Genomic DNA, 18,134 nt, shown 5'->3' on the forward strand with positions numbered 1-18,134 from the left:
CCCCTTAGGACCTGCAGGAGCTCCTGCACCCGAGTAAAGAACTCCACCAGCTTCTGGAGTGGGAATGGGCAGGAGCTAAACGTGCCTGACTGTGTTGGGATCGGCCTTGGCCTCTGCACGGGGGTGGAGGCGGTGAGAAAATGACTCCGTGCCCGCGCCGTTGGAGCAGCCCGTACTGCTGGCTGCAGTCCCATCTGTACCAGGATCCAGTCGTAAAAGTGCTGAGTGGAGGTGTAGACTCCGGGCCGCCTGGCTCTCGCGCAGCCTATCCCCCAGCTGGTCACCCCCACGAGCCAGAAGTAGTCGGTGTGGTTGTCTTGACAGACCAGAGGACCACCGCTGTCACCCTGCAGCGGAGCGGAGAAGAGTCAGAGGGTTCTGGTGGTGTTGGGTGGCCCCTGTCAGCACTGTGCCTGGCCCCTTCTCTCTCCCAGCACCTGCCGGAGCTGTACCCACTGCCCAGAAAGGCTCTGCTCAGGTGCTGGAGCCTGCCGGACCTTGTCTGGAAGGGGGTGGTGGGCCTGCAAGGTAGGGCGCTCTCTCCTCTCTGCCCGCTGATCCTGGAGGTGTGGAAGGGGAACGTTCCAGGACTGGGATCCGTACCTCTAGGCTGGGACAAGAGCACTGGGCGGCCTTTCTGGGCAGAGTGCCGGGGCCCTGGAACAGAGAGGTGCTGGGCAAGGGCCTGCAGACAGGGAAGGGGAGGCAAGCCCCGACAGCGGTGGGGACCCAGCGGCAGGAGGGCGACTCGCCAGGCGCAGCACGCGCCGGCGGACATTTGGGCACTGGCGACAGGGCTGCCTGTGCTGCTGGGGGCTGGCGCGGAGCACGCTCCTACCTGGCAGGTGTCGATGCCTCCCTGCGGATAGCCGGCACACACGTTGTGGGGGTGGATGGCCCCTCTGTACCAGCAGCTGCTGGTGCAGAGCTTGACATCGATGAGGTGGACCTGGGCCTCCTGCAGGACAGCAGTAGATCCTGCAGCTGTGAGCACAGAAAGGAGTTCTCGGGAGCAACCCTTCTGTTCCCACTTCTCCTCCCCTGTGTGGGCGAAGCCCTTCCCTAGGGCTCGCCTTTGCCCCTGCAGAGGCCTTGTGCTGGGCTTGCCCTTCCGTCTCGCTTTGGCTAATGGCTCATGTGTTTGTGAGTAAAACAGTGCTGAATTTCAGCTCCCTAGGCCAGTACACCATTCGTTTAAAAAAGTGTTTTCCCTAGCCTGGCTGTTGTAAACAGAAATGGTGCTCATCTGTGGCTGCACACCAAGGGTGGGATGGCAGCCAGAGGTAATCCTTTTGGTGTTTCACGGCTCCTGCCAGGAGTTTTGTTACTGTCCAGACTAGATAATAAATTAATAACTCATCTAAGCAGGTAGGCAGTGCCTGTAATTGAAATTGATGGCCTGCTTCTCTCTTGTGATGCTTCATCTTAGTTTATTGCAAATATTCTTGCTTCTCATAAGAATATTTTCCCTTCAGGATTTAGACGTGACTTTGCATTTGAAAGAGGACTCGGAAAGAGCAGTGCAGGGGAGTCTGGGGAATTTGTGTCCAAAGAGCAATCAACTCTTGAGTCCAAGGTAGCTGTGCCTTTAACTGCAAAACCTGGCAAGGAGTAAGGTCACTTTGGCCAAAAGAGAGCCATTGGACATCTTTTATAGAGTTCTGGTAGGTTTAGAGCAAACCAGCCTGTGGAGTAGGTCGTGTGTGGGAAGGAGAGCTCTGCACATGAATCTCTGGAGCTGTGGTCCTTCTAAAGGACCTTCTTTCGTCACATCCCTCAGTCTGACTCGCTCACCCAGCTGGGCTTGCACTCTGGGCATTCCCAGGCACTGAGGAGTTGTGGGAGTAGTACTGGATCAGCCTGCTGTGCCGGATGAGGAGTTTGGTGTAGGACTTTTTTGACCCAGGAGGGCTGAAATCAATATTCAGATGGGCTTTTTGATGGGCAGTGGCTTGTGTTCTCATGCTGCTCAAGTATTCTGTTGAAGGAGGTTACCTTCAAGGAGAGAAATCTGGCTATCTAGGGTGTCCAAAACGCCTCGGCTCTTGAGAAGCCTCTGTGGCCAGAATCCTGGCAAGACCTGAGCTGACGAAGAGGAGGGGTACCAAGTGCCTCGGTAGGACACTTTGCTGCGCTCCCTGTAGAGAGTATCAGTCCGGGGGGTGCAAGTGGGCCAGGTAAGTGTTACAAAATGCTGGATGTTCCTCTCTGCTTCAGTGGTTAGATCAGCCCAGATTACCACCTGGTGACACGTGCATGCCCACCACCACGTCCTTCCTGTGCTGGGAGGTTTTGTGCTGAGTTCACTACGTGAACCGGCACGCTCTGGCAAGTGAGAGGTTTGGCTTTAAGGACAGCAAGTCCCTGGGCTGTATCAGAGGCTGATTGCTGTTTGGTGTGAGTCTGAAGACTCTGTTACATCTGGACACTCTCAGTGCATCCTAGTTCATACCTCTGTTATTTTTTTATAAGGCTGCTGGAAGTTTTTCTGGATAAAGGTTAAAGCCTGTTACACATGTAGTTATTGCATGAACCATGTGAGTGCCAAAGTAGCGTCAGGAGGGAGTGGAGCCTTATTTCCCAGAGCATCTCTTCGCCATGTGTCAGGTAGCACAGCTTATCAGTGTATCTTTTTCCTTCTAATTGCTGGTTGCTCTGAGCTTGCAGAACTGCGTTTGAACTGGTGTTGTCCTGCTCTTGCCATTAATCCGGTTTAAAAACCAAAATCAGCAAATTTGTTTCTGCAAACTTCCTTCAGCTTTCTTTGCCTGAGCAGGTCTTTTTGAGGTCCTTACGCCCTCTGAAAGAGCCTTGTGTGTTTGGTGATATGAGAGAAAGCAAGCGAGCCACAGTGCGAGTCTCAAATCCTTCAGATGAACTAGTGAGTCCAGCAGGTGAAAACCAGCCCGGTGTAATAAAGCATGTGCCCTTGGAGAGGTGTAACGTAAAGCACGTGTCTGTATCTGTGTGCCAATACAAGATGCAGTTAAGGGCTGGGCCCCTTGTGTGGTGGAGCTGTTGCGGTTTGACTCAGGACTAACTAACCTGGGCTGCTTTTTTTCTTCTTCTTTAGTGATGATGGCCAAGGAGAAACCGCCAATAACTGTGGTTGGACATGCTGGAGGAAGAATTGCCATCATTGCGGTATGAGAGAGATGGGGGGGGGGGGGGGGTGACTTCCTCCCAGCATCTGTTCTTGAGCTGGTTTGTCCCAGAGGGCAGGAGGGATTGCTGGTGTGGGGGTGGGAGTATCATTGTTACCACATTTTCTCCAGTTTTGCTGGTGGCTTTGGTGATTTCAGCTTCTGTTGAAAACCCTTTGTACTTCAATGTTTTAAGCCCTAAAATCTCCTTGAATCTACAAATGTCACATGTCTACAAGTACTCAACAAATGCAGGACATGCAGAGAATTCTCCTGAAGTGTTTAAATAAAAAATAACCACCCAACAAACGAAACAAAAAAGCTTGCTAAGCCGCTTGTAATTGTGCTTGTGCTGCAGTGTGCATAATCAACATGCAGCTACTATCACCGTGAAAAAAATACTTTGCTGAAGATAAGCTCTGTGTGTGTGTGTGCACATGCAGTGACTAATCTGTTTCCAAGACACACTATTTGTTCTGCACGCTAGCAAAAGCGTCCATGGATTAAGGAAATGGTGTTCACAGATTTCAGTTGTGCATGTGTCTGTCCTTGCATCTCAACAGCAGCTGAAGTAGCCAGGGGTGATTTTTTGTTCAGCTGCATGCACAGCCAAACTGCAGTGCCTTGCAGATCCACTCCTGCCCCGCAGCCACAGTGATCTTCTGGTTTTGATGTTACTTCTGTTTCTTCTCAGGATGACATCATCGATGATGTGGAAAGCTTTGTTGCTGCTGCAGAGATCCTGAAGGCGCACGGAGCCTACAAGATTTTTGTGATGGCTACTCGTGGGCTCCTGTCAGCAGACTTGTAGGAGCATGAAGGTTTTCAGGGTCTTGAGCCGTGAGATCTAATAGAAAAAATCATCCTGACCAGCACTTTACAGGTGAATAGAAGAGGCAACTGGTAGTGGGGAGGATTACATCCTAATTAAGAGAGGTGGAGAAATGAGGTGGTGTTGAATTTTTAAGTTGCTTTAATTTTGTTTCCTTTTCTTTTTTTTTAGTGTGTTATCTCTTGCCCTGTAGGGGGGAGGGAGACAAGGGAAAAAAGAAGTAGTCAGCTTATGAGAAGGGACTAGAGAGGGCTCCTTGCCGTGTGGGCAGCATGAGGAGACAGCCTTTGGGTATCTGCTTCTGACTGCGACTCGCCTGAGGGCGCGGAAGGGAGGGCGCAGGCAGCTGGGCCGGGCTGCCGGCTGCTGGCAGAGCTGATCAGCAGAGCAGCTCCTTGCCAGCTGAGCGGCCTCTCGTCGCTTGCACAGCATAGCAAGGGCTTTCATCCAAACTAAGGCAGCGGAACATCCAGAAAGGGCAGCTTAGGGCAACCCATTCGCAGGGCTGCTCCCACTCTTGTGTCAAGGCGCTGGGAACAAGCTCACGTGTGCCTCCCAGCAGGGCAAGGGGTGCTAGTTAACGTGCTGGCCTTTGCATCATTTTGCTAGCCTTGGATCATTATTGTTCTTCAGTGGCAAGTGACGTGAGGGTCTAGTCCTCACTTGAATACTTGTCTGCACTGTGAAACCCCGCACAATTTCTGGAGCTGCCTGGGGCTGAGTTGTGGCAGTCTCGTGGGGAAGGAGAGTTGGAACGATACCTGCCTCTAATGCAGCTGTGCTCTCCACAACACTAACCCCAAACCTGCAATAAAAAGCACAGGATTTTTCATTTTTGGTGCTTCCTGTGAACCCTCTGAACAGCTGCTGCTGTGGCTGTACTGCGGGGCTGGTGCTGTAACCGGGCAGCTTGTAGCCGCCTTCCACGGGGAAGTAGGGCTTGCTGCTCGCTGCTTTCTTGAGTGACACTAATCCTTGGCTGGAGGGGACGCTTGAGAAAGCCGTACAAGGTGCTTGCGAAGGGCTTTGTCTGCAGGATGACACAAGAATAAATTCCCAAACTGTCATCTTCTCCCTTGATGAGGCCAACAAACACCCTCTGGTAAAACCTATACCACTCTCTAGCCAGCTGATGTGAGGAACAAATCCTGCTTGGAGGGAGCACTGCTGCTGACGGGCTGTCTCTAGCAGGCAGTTGTTTAGTTTTGCTTATCCTTCAACTTCTGCCTTCATCCTTCTCTTCCACTCCAGGATCTAAAATGGGTACGGTGCCAAGGGGCAGGCGGTGACTCTGAGAGCATGACTCTTGAACACCAGGCAGACAAGCGTGCCTTGGCACGGGGGCATTTGCCTTGCAGAATAGCGTCCTGCCTCGTAGCTGGTGAGGGTACAAAGAAGCCCAGAGCGGTTGGGTCATCCCCAGTGTCCAGCACAGGGGAAACCTCCCAGCCAGATCCCACGGGGGCTGCACAGGCCTGGATGAGGTCTTCAGGCTGTTGATGGTTTTCCTGCATTTGCCAAGTGCTACGGTCAGGTTGCAGCTGTGCTCCGTGACCACAGCGTGGGACTATCCCAGCCCTGCACTGTAGGTGTTACTGACGGGACCGACTGACGGGTGTGAAGTCTTTGCAGATGTCTCTGTGCCCCCTTGTTCCGAGCCAGTACCAGACCACGCTCTTTGTGCTGGAAGCCAGCGTTAAGAGTGTGAGCAGCACTGCTCTCCCCTCCCCCTCAAAGCGCTCGTCAGACCTGCCCGGAGCAAGGTCAGGACTGTTGAGCACTGGTGCCCCATTCAGGCTTGCTTTTGCTGGGCTGTGTTGGGGTAGAAACAGTGGATCTGCGGCACCAGCGAGCAGAGGGTTGTGCTGGTGTCACCTTGGTCGTACTGGGACCACAGCCCCAGTTATCCTTGGGCTTCGCTTCAAACCTTACCCTGGCCGGAAGCTAAAAGCATTGGTCAAACTGAGGCCAGGAGACGTTCACGTCTCCAACTCCCTACCTGCTTTAGCAAACTGGCACCCTGTGTTCACTGGGCCCTCGAAGCCACGGGCAGATGGTGGGTTGGGGCCGGTGTAGGCTAGAACACAGCATCTGCCCGACCTGACCCAGCCTGGACCAGGTTGCCATCCCACCGGCATCAAACCCCCGCATTTTCCCTCCTGCCCCACCACCCTCCCTTTGCTGTTACTGTAGCACTGTGCTGGTGTGGCCCTGGGTGATTTGAGGTCTTGCAGCTTTTCCCGCCCGTCCTGAGGGCTGTCTGGAAAGCTTCCCCAGTCCCTGGGTGTAGCCTGAGAGCTCCTGAGCCTGCGACTCTGCCAGGGACTGGAGTTAGGGCTTGGGATCCCTCCTGCGAGGGTTAGCTGCTTGCTTCAGCACACCTTGTTCCCATCTCTCAATCTTCCTATTCCCTCTTTGAATTCAGTCATCCCAGCTTGGCAAAGGCAAATACACAGAGCAGAGCTGCATGCTTTGTTTTGAATGCCTGAAAACGGGTATCTCGTCTCTTCGAAAAGAGCACAAGTGTCTGTTCAGCTTCCTGCTTGCCCGCCCTCAACCCTTCTTGGAAATCATCTTTGAACGCCTCGCTGAAGGAGATGTCAGTGCTCCAACTGCGTGACAGTCGGACCTGGAGGTTTATTAAGGAAGAAGAAGTTCTTGTTGGTTATTTTTGTAAGCAATCTCCCCGGTTTAAAGATTTTCCCCACCGTTCGAATTCCTCCCCGGGTTGGCTGGAGGCACACCTTCACCTGCATTTCTTATTCCCTTCTTCCACGGCTCTTTGCTTGGGTGCGTGGTGCTGGAGATGCATGTGTTGATGCGGGCAGCAGCTGCCTTCCACTGTTCCCACCTGAGGGAGGGGTAAAGCCTGCCGGGCTGTTGGGTACAGCCGCCACATGGCGGTGTCTCAGCCGGGCCTGGGCTCCTCCTGGAGGCGTTCGGCCCGGCCTGGCCCGGCCGTCCGGCAGGTGTCGACTCTCTGCACGGGACGCGGCCCTTTGCAGTAACCTGTTTCCAAGCAGTGACGTCATCAGCTGCGTTGTGGGGGCTCAAGCGGAGAAGGCGGCGGGGCGCATCGGCCGCGCCTGGAGCGCGGGAGCGGGACGTCGCTTGGCAACGGGACACGCTGCACTAGCCCACCTGTAAACATGGGCAGGTGGGCAGCTGGCTCGGCCAATGGGTGGCGAGGAGCGGCGGGTGGCGGCCAGTGAGGAAAGGGCAAGGGCGGGCTGAGGGTGCAGAAAAAGGCCGCTGGGTGCAGGTGCAGGGCCACAACGAGCCGGGCTGAGGGTGCGGGATGGGGGGTCGGGCTGGGAGGGGGGGGCTGGAGGGTTGAGAGAGCGGGGCTGGGGCGCCGGGGTGGGGAGAGCTGGCTGGGGGAGTTGGAGGTGGCCAGGGTGGTGGGGAAGGGGACACTTCATCCCCCCCAAAGCGCTGCCCTCGGTGGGGGGCACCCTGGCAGCAGTTGGATGGGGTTTGGTTGCTTTCTGTGAGGAGGAGGAGGGCTGGCGGCTGCCCATGCCTCCTGTCCTCCCAGGACTCCAGGCAAAAAAGCTCCCGGCCTCCCCAGGTCGGGCTCTGTGTTTTCGGGCAGGGCAGCAGCGATGGCCCCGCTCAGCCTGTCCCAGCTGCTGGACATCGCCATCGGGACACCCGAGATCGGGGCCGTCAACTTCACGGCGCTGTACAGCCTGCTGCAGGCCGTGCTCTGGCACCTGGGCCTGCAGGACCTGCCCGCACAGGAGCAGGGGGACCTCCTGGAGGGGGACCAACCCGCCAAGGCACACCCCAAAGAAGGGGGACAGGGCGGAGGTCCTTCCCCTGGGAAGGACCCACTGCAGGGGACGGCAAGCAGCCCTGAGTTCGCCTCCATGGCTGCCGAAGTGGGGCAGAGGAAGGAGACTATCCAAGCGAACGTGAGCGGCATCTCCAAGGTAGAGGCTCTTCCCAGTCCCCTGGGTGCTCCCTAATGAGACGCTCCCTCCTCTGGGGTTTGCACTGCTGTTGTGCTTCCCTTAGACCAAGGTCTGGTTTAAGCCCAAGCTCTTGGCAGCACATGGGGCTTCACTATGGGGAAGGGATGGAGTTTTGGGGAGGAAGAGCTGAGGTTGAAATGCCGCTCCTCACGTTGCCATCAGCAAGTTGTGGTGGGTCCGATACAGCCCCTGGAGCCCTTGTCTCCGCTGCCCAGAGAGGCTCAGCACCTCTCGAGGTCCGTCCCCACCACCCTCTCCATCCCTCCCTTCCCTACTCCTGCCCTACGGCTGGGTACGGCGTCAGCTCCCCAGGCAGCTGAGAGGCTCCATGAGCACCTCACGGGTCTCATCTCTCACCACAAATCCCCTTGACTCACCCGAGGGCTAAACCCAGCACCAGCGGGGACTGGAGAGGGGCCTCATCCTGCACTACACTGAGCTGCTCGTGGCCGTGCTTCACTTGGGCATCCCCAATGGGAAGAAATAAGCTCAGGTTCAAGGAAAGAGCCACTCTCAGCGCTGCAGGGCCGGATCCTGCCAGGGCTGGCACAGGGAGAAGGCAGCAGGGAGGGTTTCCCCGGATGGCTGAGCAGAGAGCGTTCACCCTGCTCAGGGCAGGCCCCTGCTTGATGGCTCCCCACTTCGTTAGCAGCGGTTACTGCTGCCCTCCTGGGCCAGGCTGTGGTGGAGAGGGTGGCAGTGGCTCTTTGCTCTTTGGATTGGCTTCAGCGGTCTTGCACGGAGCCTGGCACAGGCAGGCAGGGCTGGACCCGTACCTGCTGATTAGGGTTGTGCGATAGGCTCCCCAGGGCAGGGCTGGGGGTGTCTGGGGAGGCGCTGCCCCTTCTTGGCTCTTGAAGATGTGAAGAATGGTCAGTGCTGCCCGCAGGGCCCTGCGCTGCCCCTCAGCTCTGTACAGACCACAGCAGGGGTGAAGCTTCTGGTCCCCAGGGACCCTCCTCTGGGTCTCACCCCCGCTGCCCCCCTCTCCTAGGCCACGGCGCTCTCCCAGGATCTCCTCAAGGAGATCAGTGGGATGAAGGCGGCGCAGTCCCGCATGGGAGAGGACATCCGGACGATCCAGAAGGCGCTTGGCTTGGTAAGCTGCCGCCGAAGCCCCCTGGGAGGGAGCTGGGCCCTTTGTCCCCCTCCCTGCCCCTCTCCGGGTCACCCCGCTGCCCCTGCCTCATGGCCCTGGGTGTCAGCTGGCGGGCAGGGCACCAGGAGGGACAAGTGGGAAGGCTGTCCTGAGGGGGGAGCAGGGGAGCTCAGCCCACCCCACCTGGAGCCCCCCATCCTCCGCTTGCCAGGGCTGCCTGGGAAGGGCAGAAACGGGCACCGCTGCCTGCAGGTCAGGCTGGTGGTAGAGGTACCTGCGTCTGACAACCAAAGCGACGTTCAGGCACTCGTTAACTACACAGTCGTAGAGAAAGTGACAGAGGTGCTGGGAAGGAGGGGAGATAAAGTTCTACCCGTGTAATACAGCCACAGCCCTGCCCAGCCTCCCTCTGTCTTGTGCCCCAGTTAATTTGTGGATGCTTCTTTTAAACCCTGCTCCTGTGTCCCGATTGCCATCCTTCTCCTCACCCCTCTCCAGGAGAACCTCCAGGATGCTGCTGGACAGCTGCCAGGCCTCCATGACCAGACTGCGTTGGACAGTGATGTGGTACAGCTGCGTCCCCAGGGGACCAGTGCACCCAGTCCCTCTGTGACTGGGCACGGTGCTGGGCAGAGGTGGTGGGGGGTCAGCGCTCCTGTGGGTCCCGTCCTGCCTGGCTCCGTGGCCAGGGCTGACCCCTTGATCACCTCATTCCCCAGAAAAAGCTGAAGGAAAGGCTGAGCCTCTACCCCACCCCAGAGGAGGTGAGCGACATGGTGCGCTGGGAGGTGCTGGAGGATTGCCTGGTGGGCAGCAAAGCAGGAGGTGAAGAAGGAGGAGGAGGAGAAGCTGAAGAAGAAAGAGAAGGTGAAGTAGGAGGAGGAAGAGAAGGAGGAAGAGAAGGAGGAGGAGGAGGAGAAGGAGAAAGAGGCCAAGGTCTGCCAACGGTGAGTGCTGGGGGATCCTGGCTGCAGGAGAGGGACCAAGTGGGACCCCAGCCCCCGGTGCCACCAGCTGCTGCACAACCTGGGGCCTCTGCGGAGGTTTGCTCAGCACTTCTCTGCCCTGCACGTCCCACTGGGAGGCAGGACCTGGCACAGGCCGAGCCAGGGCAGCTCCTCGGCTGGCCAGACAGACGGACCTCCTCCATTGTTTATGCCATTGACGGCCCACAACAGCCCCTCCTGAAATCCTTGGGGTGACCACACAGCCCCGTGTCCTCGCTCAGTGTTGGGCAAGACCACGGCTCCCTGCTGTGCTGGTCTCTCTGGGGCTGGTAGGTGGGAGCAAGGGACAGCAGAGGGACATTTTGGGGCAAACCCCAGCATTTTGGATCGTGAGCCGGTTTCCAAATCCTGCCTGGGGCTGCTGCTCCTGAAACTTGGGTGCAGCCCGTTGGGCTGGGAAGTGGGTCTGGTCCAGCAGGTCTGGGGTACTGAATCCCGTCGCTAGAGGAAAAAATGCTGTTGTGTTAGGTGGCGTCAGTAGGGTGTTGGCTGATCCTCTGGATCGGCTGCTGAAACGACTCCGCAGGCACGAAGGCGACCAAAGGGCTAAGGGGGCTGGGGAGGGACCAGGAGGCCGTGGCTGCAGGAGTTTGGGGGGGTCTCCACAGGGTGGGCAGGCTTTGCCTTTGGGCTCTTGTCGGGTACTTGAGTTTGGCTTCATGAGCCGGGGGATGTGGGGACAGGGGCTGGGCACAGGGTGGGTGGGCCCTGGGTCTGCCCTTGCTGCTGCACTTCTGTCTGTAAACCTGCTCCCCTTTGCCTCCTCTTCCCAGGAGGGCAGTGGGGGCCAGTCTGCCCCTGCTGAGGCCCCCACTTCAGATGCAGGCACCCCACGTAGGCCAAGATCAACGTCGGCATTAAAGGGACCTGGGACACAGCCTGCACCAGGGACCAGCAAGGGGACTCCAGGGATGCAACCTGGCTCCCTCAGGATGCAAGCAGGGATGCAGAGAGCACCCAAGACCCCTGAGACGTGGGCAGGCGCTCCTTCAGATCAGACAAAGACTTCTGATGCCAGCAGCACCGCCCTAAGAACACAGCCAGGGTCCCCTGGCACCAAGACCACCACTCCAGGGATGCAGCCAGGATCCCCTGGCACCCAGACCACCGTCCCAGGGATGGAGCCAGGGACCCCCAGCAGCCAGACCACCATCCCGGGGACACAGCCAGTACCTCCAGGGACCCAAGGAGGAGGAAGAGGGGTTCGATCAAGCCCCCCCAGCCTGGAGCCCAGCCATCCTGCTACTGAGACAGTCCCTGCTGAAGCCACCCACGGTGCTCAGGAGATGCAGATGGATGCCACAAGCCCCAAGGAGGGAGGCAAGGCTTTGCCCAGCGCACAACTTGCCCTGGCAGGCCACCCAGCAGTGGGCACCCTCTCGCTGACAGCCCAGGAGATCGCCCTGGACGCCGCTCCCAGGGCCACATCCCCTTCTCAAGAGCTGGCGGTGCCCTGGGGGTCCTCGGGATCCAGCAGCGCCTCCGAGCGCTACGCAGAGACGGTGGAGGCTCTCCGCCAGATCGGGCAGCTCAGCCATCTCTACACTGCCCTGAAGGAGCAGGTGGCCCAGCTAGAAGCCAGCAAGCCAGAGCATGCTGAGCTTGAGAAGCTGCGTCTGCTCTTCCTGGAGGGAGGTGAGAGCCCTGGCGGGGCTGGTAGGGGGATGATTTTCATGGGGACACCCTGGGTCAGGGGCTCCTCACCCCCAGAGCCTGGCCCCGAGGGTGATACCCCCTCGCTGACCCTTGGACCATGTCTTTCTAGACCAGGAGAGCATCACCAGTGTCCTGGCCAACCTCCGGGACTGGGTGTCCTCCCTGCAAGGCCTGGCCAGCGATCTGCAGGACCAGAAGGGGAAGGTGAGCCAGTGGCAGACCCCGAGGGGGCTGCAGGGATGCCAGGGGGGCTTGGGTAGGGACGGGGCAGGTGAAGGGCTCCCATGCTGGGACGACAGGGGGGAGCCATGCCCTAACTCTGCCACTACTGCGGTTCCCAGATCAGGCAGCTGGAGGATGCCCTTGGGAAGCTGGGGGTAGTTGGAGCCGACCAGCAAGCGGATGGCATTGGCCAGATCATCCAGCAACTGGGGTAAAAGAATGGGAGAGGGTTTCCTACCCCATGGGGTTGCAAGGGAGCCCCCCACATTCCAGTCTGGGGGGCGACGGACACCCCCCAAGCAGCCTCGTGGAGGCTAAGCCTGCCTGTGTCCCTGCCTCGTTGGCCAGGTCCACGCTGCAGGAGGTAAAGCAGGAGCTGAAGGATCTGGGAGAGCAGCAGGAGATGTCCAAAGCCATGCTGGAGCAGCTGGTGACCAAGACGGCCAACCAGCTGCAGGAGCAGGTGGGGTCCAGGGGAAGCGCTCCCACCGCCCGCCAGCTCGGTGGGGTGGTCGTGTCAAAGGTCCTGGTCACATCCCCTGGCTGGCTGGGGCCATCGAGCCTCAGCGTCACCAAGGCTGGTTGGCTGCATCCGTCCCATCTCAGAGCCGATTCCTTCTCCCCTTCCTGCAGCTGGACAAGCTGAGGGTGATGGTGGAGAGTGCGGGGCAGGAGCAGGCAGCGTGCCCCACCTGCAGCACGGACATCAGCATGCAGGTGGGACAGCTCCTCCAGCGCTACGAGAAGCTCCAGGAGGTGGTGGACTCCTTCATGTCGCAGCAGCCCGTGGGCAAGGTGGTGAGGCAGCTGCCGGGGAGGAGCCAGGTAGGGAGATGCCAGCATGGGGGGCTTGGGAGGGGGTTGCCAGGACCACCCCTGGCTTGTCATACTTCGCTGTAACATGGGGCAGCCCCTCGCTGCCCCCCACGTTGGCTTGTACGCGTCAGCAGCATGCAAGGAAATGAAAACCTTGATGCAAATGTCCTGTTGGCACTGAGAGCCTGGGGCCACTGGCCGAGTACCCTGGGTCTGTCCCACTGGGCAGCCAGCCCTTCCTTGCATGGCACCACCTTGTCGTCTTCCTCCCTGAAGCAGGACGAGTTGCTGCTGAAGCACATTGAGGCCACCCTCGTGAAGGTGCAAGGGGACTACGAGAAGCTCAGGTCTGTCACGGGGAACCTCCTGGATGACCAACACCAGAAGCAGATAGATATCGAGGTAGGTGGCTGAAACTCCCGTAGGGTCACAACATCCTCCGGGCAGACCCCAGGCTGGGGACCACAAGGGAGTTGTCCCCCTGCCAACCTGCTCGCAGCCCCGTGGAGGTTCAAAGTACCTTTCCTGGAGGTTTTTTGGGCGGCGGGTGGCAGAGCAGGGAGTGCTCATCTGCCTGGGAGGCTCCGACCCTGCTGTGGTGCCATGGGCTGCTTTCTGTGTTGGAAGGCTCTGTTCCAGTCCCTGGAGAGGCTGAAGAAGGAGAAAGCGGACAAGGAGGACCTGCTGCTGGCAATTGATGTGGTATGGCCCCGAGGGGCTCTGGCGCCAGCCAAGGGGGTCCCAAGCAGGGTGACAAACACCCCTTGTTCCCTGGGGCTCGGTGGCAGAACCAGCCAGGGGGAGGGAGGATTTCCAGACCAGCTGTGGGTCCCTTGTCAGGTCCCTCTGTCTCCCTCCAGGTCCCTTCGGCTGGTGGGACCAGCCTCACAGGGGTGATGAGGCAAGCAGGCCACGTAGCCGCTTCTCCCTCTCCTCCCAACACAAGCTGGCCCTGCCCATTGTACCTCCAGCCTTTCCTTACCCCTCTCCCGCCTTGCCGTGTTGCTAGAAAGCAGACAAATCCGCCCTGGCCAGCAAAGTCAGTCGCACCCAGTTTGAGGCAAGCATGGAGCGGCTGAATGAGGCGATCCAGGAGATGCTGAGCCGGATGACGTGCCAGGAGCAGGGCTGGCAGCAGGCCCAGAGGCAGCTGAGTGAGGAGATGGACTCGAAGGTGAGGGGTGGCTCGTCCCAGCGGTGTGAAGTTGGCACTTTGGGGGCTTGGCAGCCCAAGGCAGCATCCCTCTGCGGGTCCCCCCCTCCTGGCTTTTCCCTGGGGACCATGATGTCCCAGCCCGGGGCAGTCAGCTGAGGGTGTGCGTCCGTCCGCAGCTGGACCGCCTGGAGCTGGGGCCTTTCCGGCAGCAGCTGGAGGAGCACTGGAAGGGGATCCTGGAGCAGCTCAAGGAGAAGCTGAAACCGCCGGACGCTGACAGCGCGGCTGGGATTAAGAAGTGAGTGCGATGGGGACGGGGACGGCTTTGGGGACAGCACTCGCCCCCTTCCCTCTGGCTATCACAGCCAGTGTCTGAGTGGCCCCCCAGTATCTGCCCAGTGTAGCCAGCGAACCGTGGGGATGCTGGCAAAGGAGCTATGCCTTCTCCTCCCAGTAGCAGGTTCCTGCCTAGGAGGGGGCACCTGCAAGAGGGAGCCCTCCTGAACCGAAACTGGGGTGTGGGTGCAAAGGCTTCCTGGAGCAAGGGCAGGGAACAGCGGCTCGTCCCCCCGGGCAGGGGTGCGACGCTCAGCGCTGCGGAGCTGGGTTATGACCTGCCCTCCTGGCAAGGTGCAGGGGGGTAATTAGCGCTGACGAAGCGATGAAAGCGAGGCGAGGGCTGGTTCGGACGGCAGGCCTGGGCACCTGGGCCCTTCACCTCGCCTCCTCGCCCACCCTGGGCAGCCACAGGCACCTGCCAAGTTTTGGAGGTGCCAGCGGGGCCAAGGCGAGCGTGTCCCAGTCCTTGGGGCAGTTGTGATGAAGCTCGTCCTAAAAAACCGTGGGAATCCTGCATCCCTCAGGTCTGGCAGCTGCTCCCAGGCTGGGAGCATCCCACTCCAGCAAGAGGTACAGGAAAACCCCCATTTTGTCTTTCCCATCACCCCCAGTTCCCATGGAACTGGGGTGCTGTGGGTGTCCTTGGGATTAGTTCCCATGGCAGTGGTGGTTTTTGGGTGCTCCCCTCTGCGGATTCTCTGGTGCCTAATAGGAGGTGGAGGTTTCTCCTAGGTGGGAGCCCATGAACAACCACTCTCCCCCATCGTACCCTCTTTAGTTTATAACCAGCCAGCAGGCTGGGCTATTACTGGGATGGTGGGGGATAAAGCAGGCTCGAAACCCCATGGTTCCCCCCTGCAAATGCTGTAACTCGCCACAGCGAAGTGCCCAGCACCTTGCTGCTGCCTGCAAGCCACCTGCCTGCATGCGGGCCGGTCTGTGTGCCCCCCAGCAGCTCACCCTGCCCTTTTCTCCCCATTCAGGGCCCATTTCCACTGCTTGTCCTGCGACCGGCCCCTCAGCATGCTGATGCCTGGCCAGTGAGTAGCACCAAGCACGGGTGCACTGGGGGGGGCTGCATGGGTGGGATGGGGAGGACATGGGTGCTGGCAGTGCCCTGCTGTGCCAGGCACGGGGGGGTGGCTGCCTGGGGGGGTCTGAGCCTGCCCAGCCCCTCTGCAGCACTGCCCATCAGCGGAGGGACGGGGACACCTCCTCGGGGGGCAGCAGGCAGGGGGAATGCTGTGGGGTAAAAGCCCGTGGGTTTTGGGGCATAGCCCCGAGCTGGGGTGGGTCATTTGTCCCCTGTCACCCACCTGCGGCTCCTGCCCTTCCCAGGAGCGTCGTGGCCCTCCCGGCCATGCAGCCGCTGCCGTCCCGCCATGCCGGGCGCCCCCACACCGTCCTTGAGCAGGAGCAAACACAGCAGCGCGGGTACAGGTAGGGAACGCGGGGACCCATCCCTGGCCCCTGGGGTGCAGGGGCACCCTGCCCCGGGGAGGGAGAGCTCTTCCTCGGGTGGGGGCGGAGGGGTTCAGGGGGGCCTGGGCAGGGGAGCAGATATGCTACGGGGCTGTGCTTGCCCCAGGTCTGTGGGGTTTTACAGCCCGCTCTGCGCTGCCCCGTCTAGCCCAGGTCTCGGTCTCAATGGTGCCGAAGCCACATGTCACAAGTTGTGTCTGGTCTCAGCCTGACCTCAGGCTCAATGGGGATTCAGGTGCCTCCTGTGAAACAGGTCACTGAAATTAGGCGCTGCAGCTGGGACAGCCCAGCTCCTGCCTCCTGGTGTCCTGGGTGTGGGGTGCAGGGACCTGCCCTGGCCATGACCAGCTCGCCGGGGCTGTGGGGAAAGAGCAGATCCAGCACAGTTGTGGGGGGAGCCGGGAGGGACCTCACTGGGGAGCAGCCCCCTGGCCCCCTCCTCAGTGTAGCAGGGTGAAGCACGGGGTGCCACAGTGCTGGGTGCTGAGCATCCCCGTGCCCTGTCCCACAGGGAGCGGGCAGCCGAGTGCAGGTACCCCAGCGTGCCACGGTCCTGCGGGGGCCGGCACACCGTCGGCGAACAGCTGCAGCGGGGCCCTCGCAACCAGCCCAGCACCCGACGGCTGCTCCAGTCCCCAACCGTGCTCTCCCGCAAGGTAGGGACGTCAAAGGTAGGGATACGGCAGGAGCGACCAAGGCTGGGAGGGTGATGCTGAGTGTCCGGAGGGAATCTGTGCCTCAGTTTACCCGGGGAGAGCTGGGTGTGGGAGGGTTGCGTGGGGATGCTGAATTCGGTCCGGTGTTTCAGCCAGCCCTCTCTCTCCTTCCCAGCACACCGAGATGGAGCTATTGGGTCAGGACGGCCGCATCTACAGGGGCCGGAGGGACGAGCAGGTGCCTGTGCTTGTGGGTAAGGACGGTAAGGCCGGGGATCCGCTGGGTGTGAAGGGAACAGCCAGGCGGGCAAGGCACCCGTGGGGTGCCAGGTTTTCCCCCACCCCTGTTCCCCCTGGCTCCCCCTACCCCAGCTCCCTCTGGTCTCTCCTGCCAGGCTTCCTGAGGGAAAAGCCCACACTGTCCCCAAGGCAGTGGGACATCCAGGACACTGGCCTCCTGCTCTCACAGCCCCAGAGCGCTGGGTCCTCACTCAGCCAGACGGCTATGTCCCTCTCAGGGCACCGGGGGAGGGGGGGAACAGGGCACCCTGCTGTCTCCTGGTGGGTGGGGGCCATCAGGGGACATCACCTGCGGCCGGGAAGGGTGGAATGGGGGTCTGGGGTAGGATGGGGAGAGGCAGGATGGAGGGGGAGGACTGGAGGATGGGGCAAGCAGTCCCCACCTTGGAGGTGGAGTGAGGTGGGGGGCCATGGGGGGCTTGGTCCTGGCCAGTGTCTGCTTCAGGGTGGGGGCCAGGACCCCATTTCTGGGTGTCTCTGGCCAGGCAGGTGCCCCTATTGCCTGCTCCGTCCTGGGCTGGCAGAGCTGCCTGCAGCCGGTGCCTGCCCCGTGGGCTGCAGGGGGGCTAACCCCTGCCCCTCGCCCCCAGGCACCGCCATCCCGCTGCAGCACAGGCCAGCCTCGTCCCATAGCCACCTCTCCCAGGCGTTGAAGTTCCTTCGGCCCCACCAGGATGGATCCAGCGCCCCAGCAGCCCGGTGGGACTGGGGGTCCCTGGCCGAACACCCACCACCCCCGCCACCGAGCAGGCGAGCGAGTGGCTCCAGCTAACGCTAATAAAGGGTGATGGGCAGCCAAGCGCCTGCATGGCCTCAATGGGGTGGCCCTGGGTGGGGATCTTCCCATCATGCACAAGGAAGGGTCAGCAGCATCCCTGGTCCTGCGGCCACATGTCAGCGGAGGAGCTGAAGCCACCCCCTGTCCAACCCCCTCCCAGGGTCTGTGCTGGCCCCGCGTTGCCGTGCTCCCCCTGACACCCCCTGGCCTCCACGAGCCCCGACGGCCCCTGCCAGGGGAGTTGGTGGCCCCAAAGAGAGTCTGGGGGAGCAGGAGGTTGATGCTGCTGCTGAAGGAGGTGTAACATGGGGACCTCAGTGGGAAGGGTGGTGGCAGGACAAGGCTTAAGGCCAGAAGCAAATCCCACCCCAAGCCCCCAAGTTTGCTGTCGCTTATCCCAAGGGATGAGCTTCACCGAGCTCGTTTCCTTATCTCCTAGTGGAGAAATCCCCTTTCTCACCCCCTTGTCCCTCTTCCAACGCTGCCATTGATGGGAAAATGAAGGCACCGACCCCGCTGCCGCCCAGTTCAGGGGCAGCTGGTGCTTCCCACCTCCAGAGCAAAGCACCAGAACCCCTTCTTTGCCCCCAACCCTGGGGGGACACATCCCCTCCTTTCCTTTATGCCACCCCCATGGCTTGGGGCTGCTTTTCCCCAGCCCCTTTCTGCCA

At 60.1% G+C, this 18,134-nt stretch overlaps 1 protein-coding gene across 1 annotated transcript; it reads left to right on the plus strand.

The window, feature by feature from the left end:
• Positions 1 to 7,580: 7,580 nt before the first annotated feature.
• LOC147413966 (glutamine-rich protein 2-like) lies at positions 7,581 to 17,457 on the plus strand. The gene is made up of 19 exons (XM_086476893.1): positions 7,581 to 7,910; positions 8,947 to 9,051; positions 9,550 to 9,618; positions 9,771 to 9,881; positions 10,832 to 11,693; positions 11,824 to 11,918; positions 12,056 to 12,147; positions 12,285 to 12,399; positions 12,570 to 12,761; positions 13,029 to 13,154; positions 13,380 to 13,454; positions 13,762 to 13,926; positions 14,085 to 14,206; positions 15,231 to 15,287; positions 15,586 to 15,687; positions 16,241 to 16,360; positions 16,542 to 16,648; positions 16,781 to 16,879; positions 17,276 to 17,457. The coding sequence occupies exons 1-19, from the start codon at positions 7,581 to 7,583 to the stop codon at positions 17,455 to 17,457; spliced, it is 3,126 nt and encodes a 1,041-aa protein (XP_086333019.1).
• The last annotated feature ends 677 nt before the right edge of the window (positions 17,458 to 18,134 follow it).

Source organism: Leptosomus discolor, chromosome 22, assembly GCF_034619465.1.
Source record: "Leptosomus discolor isolate bLepDis1 chromosome 22, bLepDis1.hap2, whole genome shotgun sequence".
Taxonomy (NCBI): domain Eukaryota; kingdom Metazoa; phylum Chordata; class Aves; order Leptosomiformes; family Leptosomidae; genus Leptosomus; species Leptosomus discolor.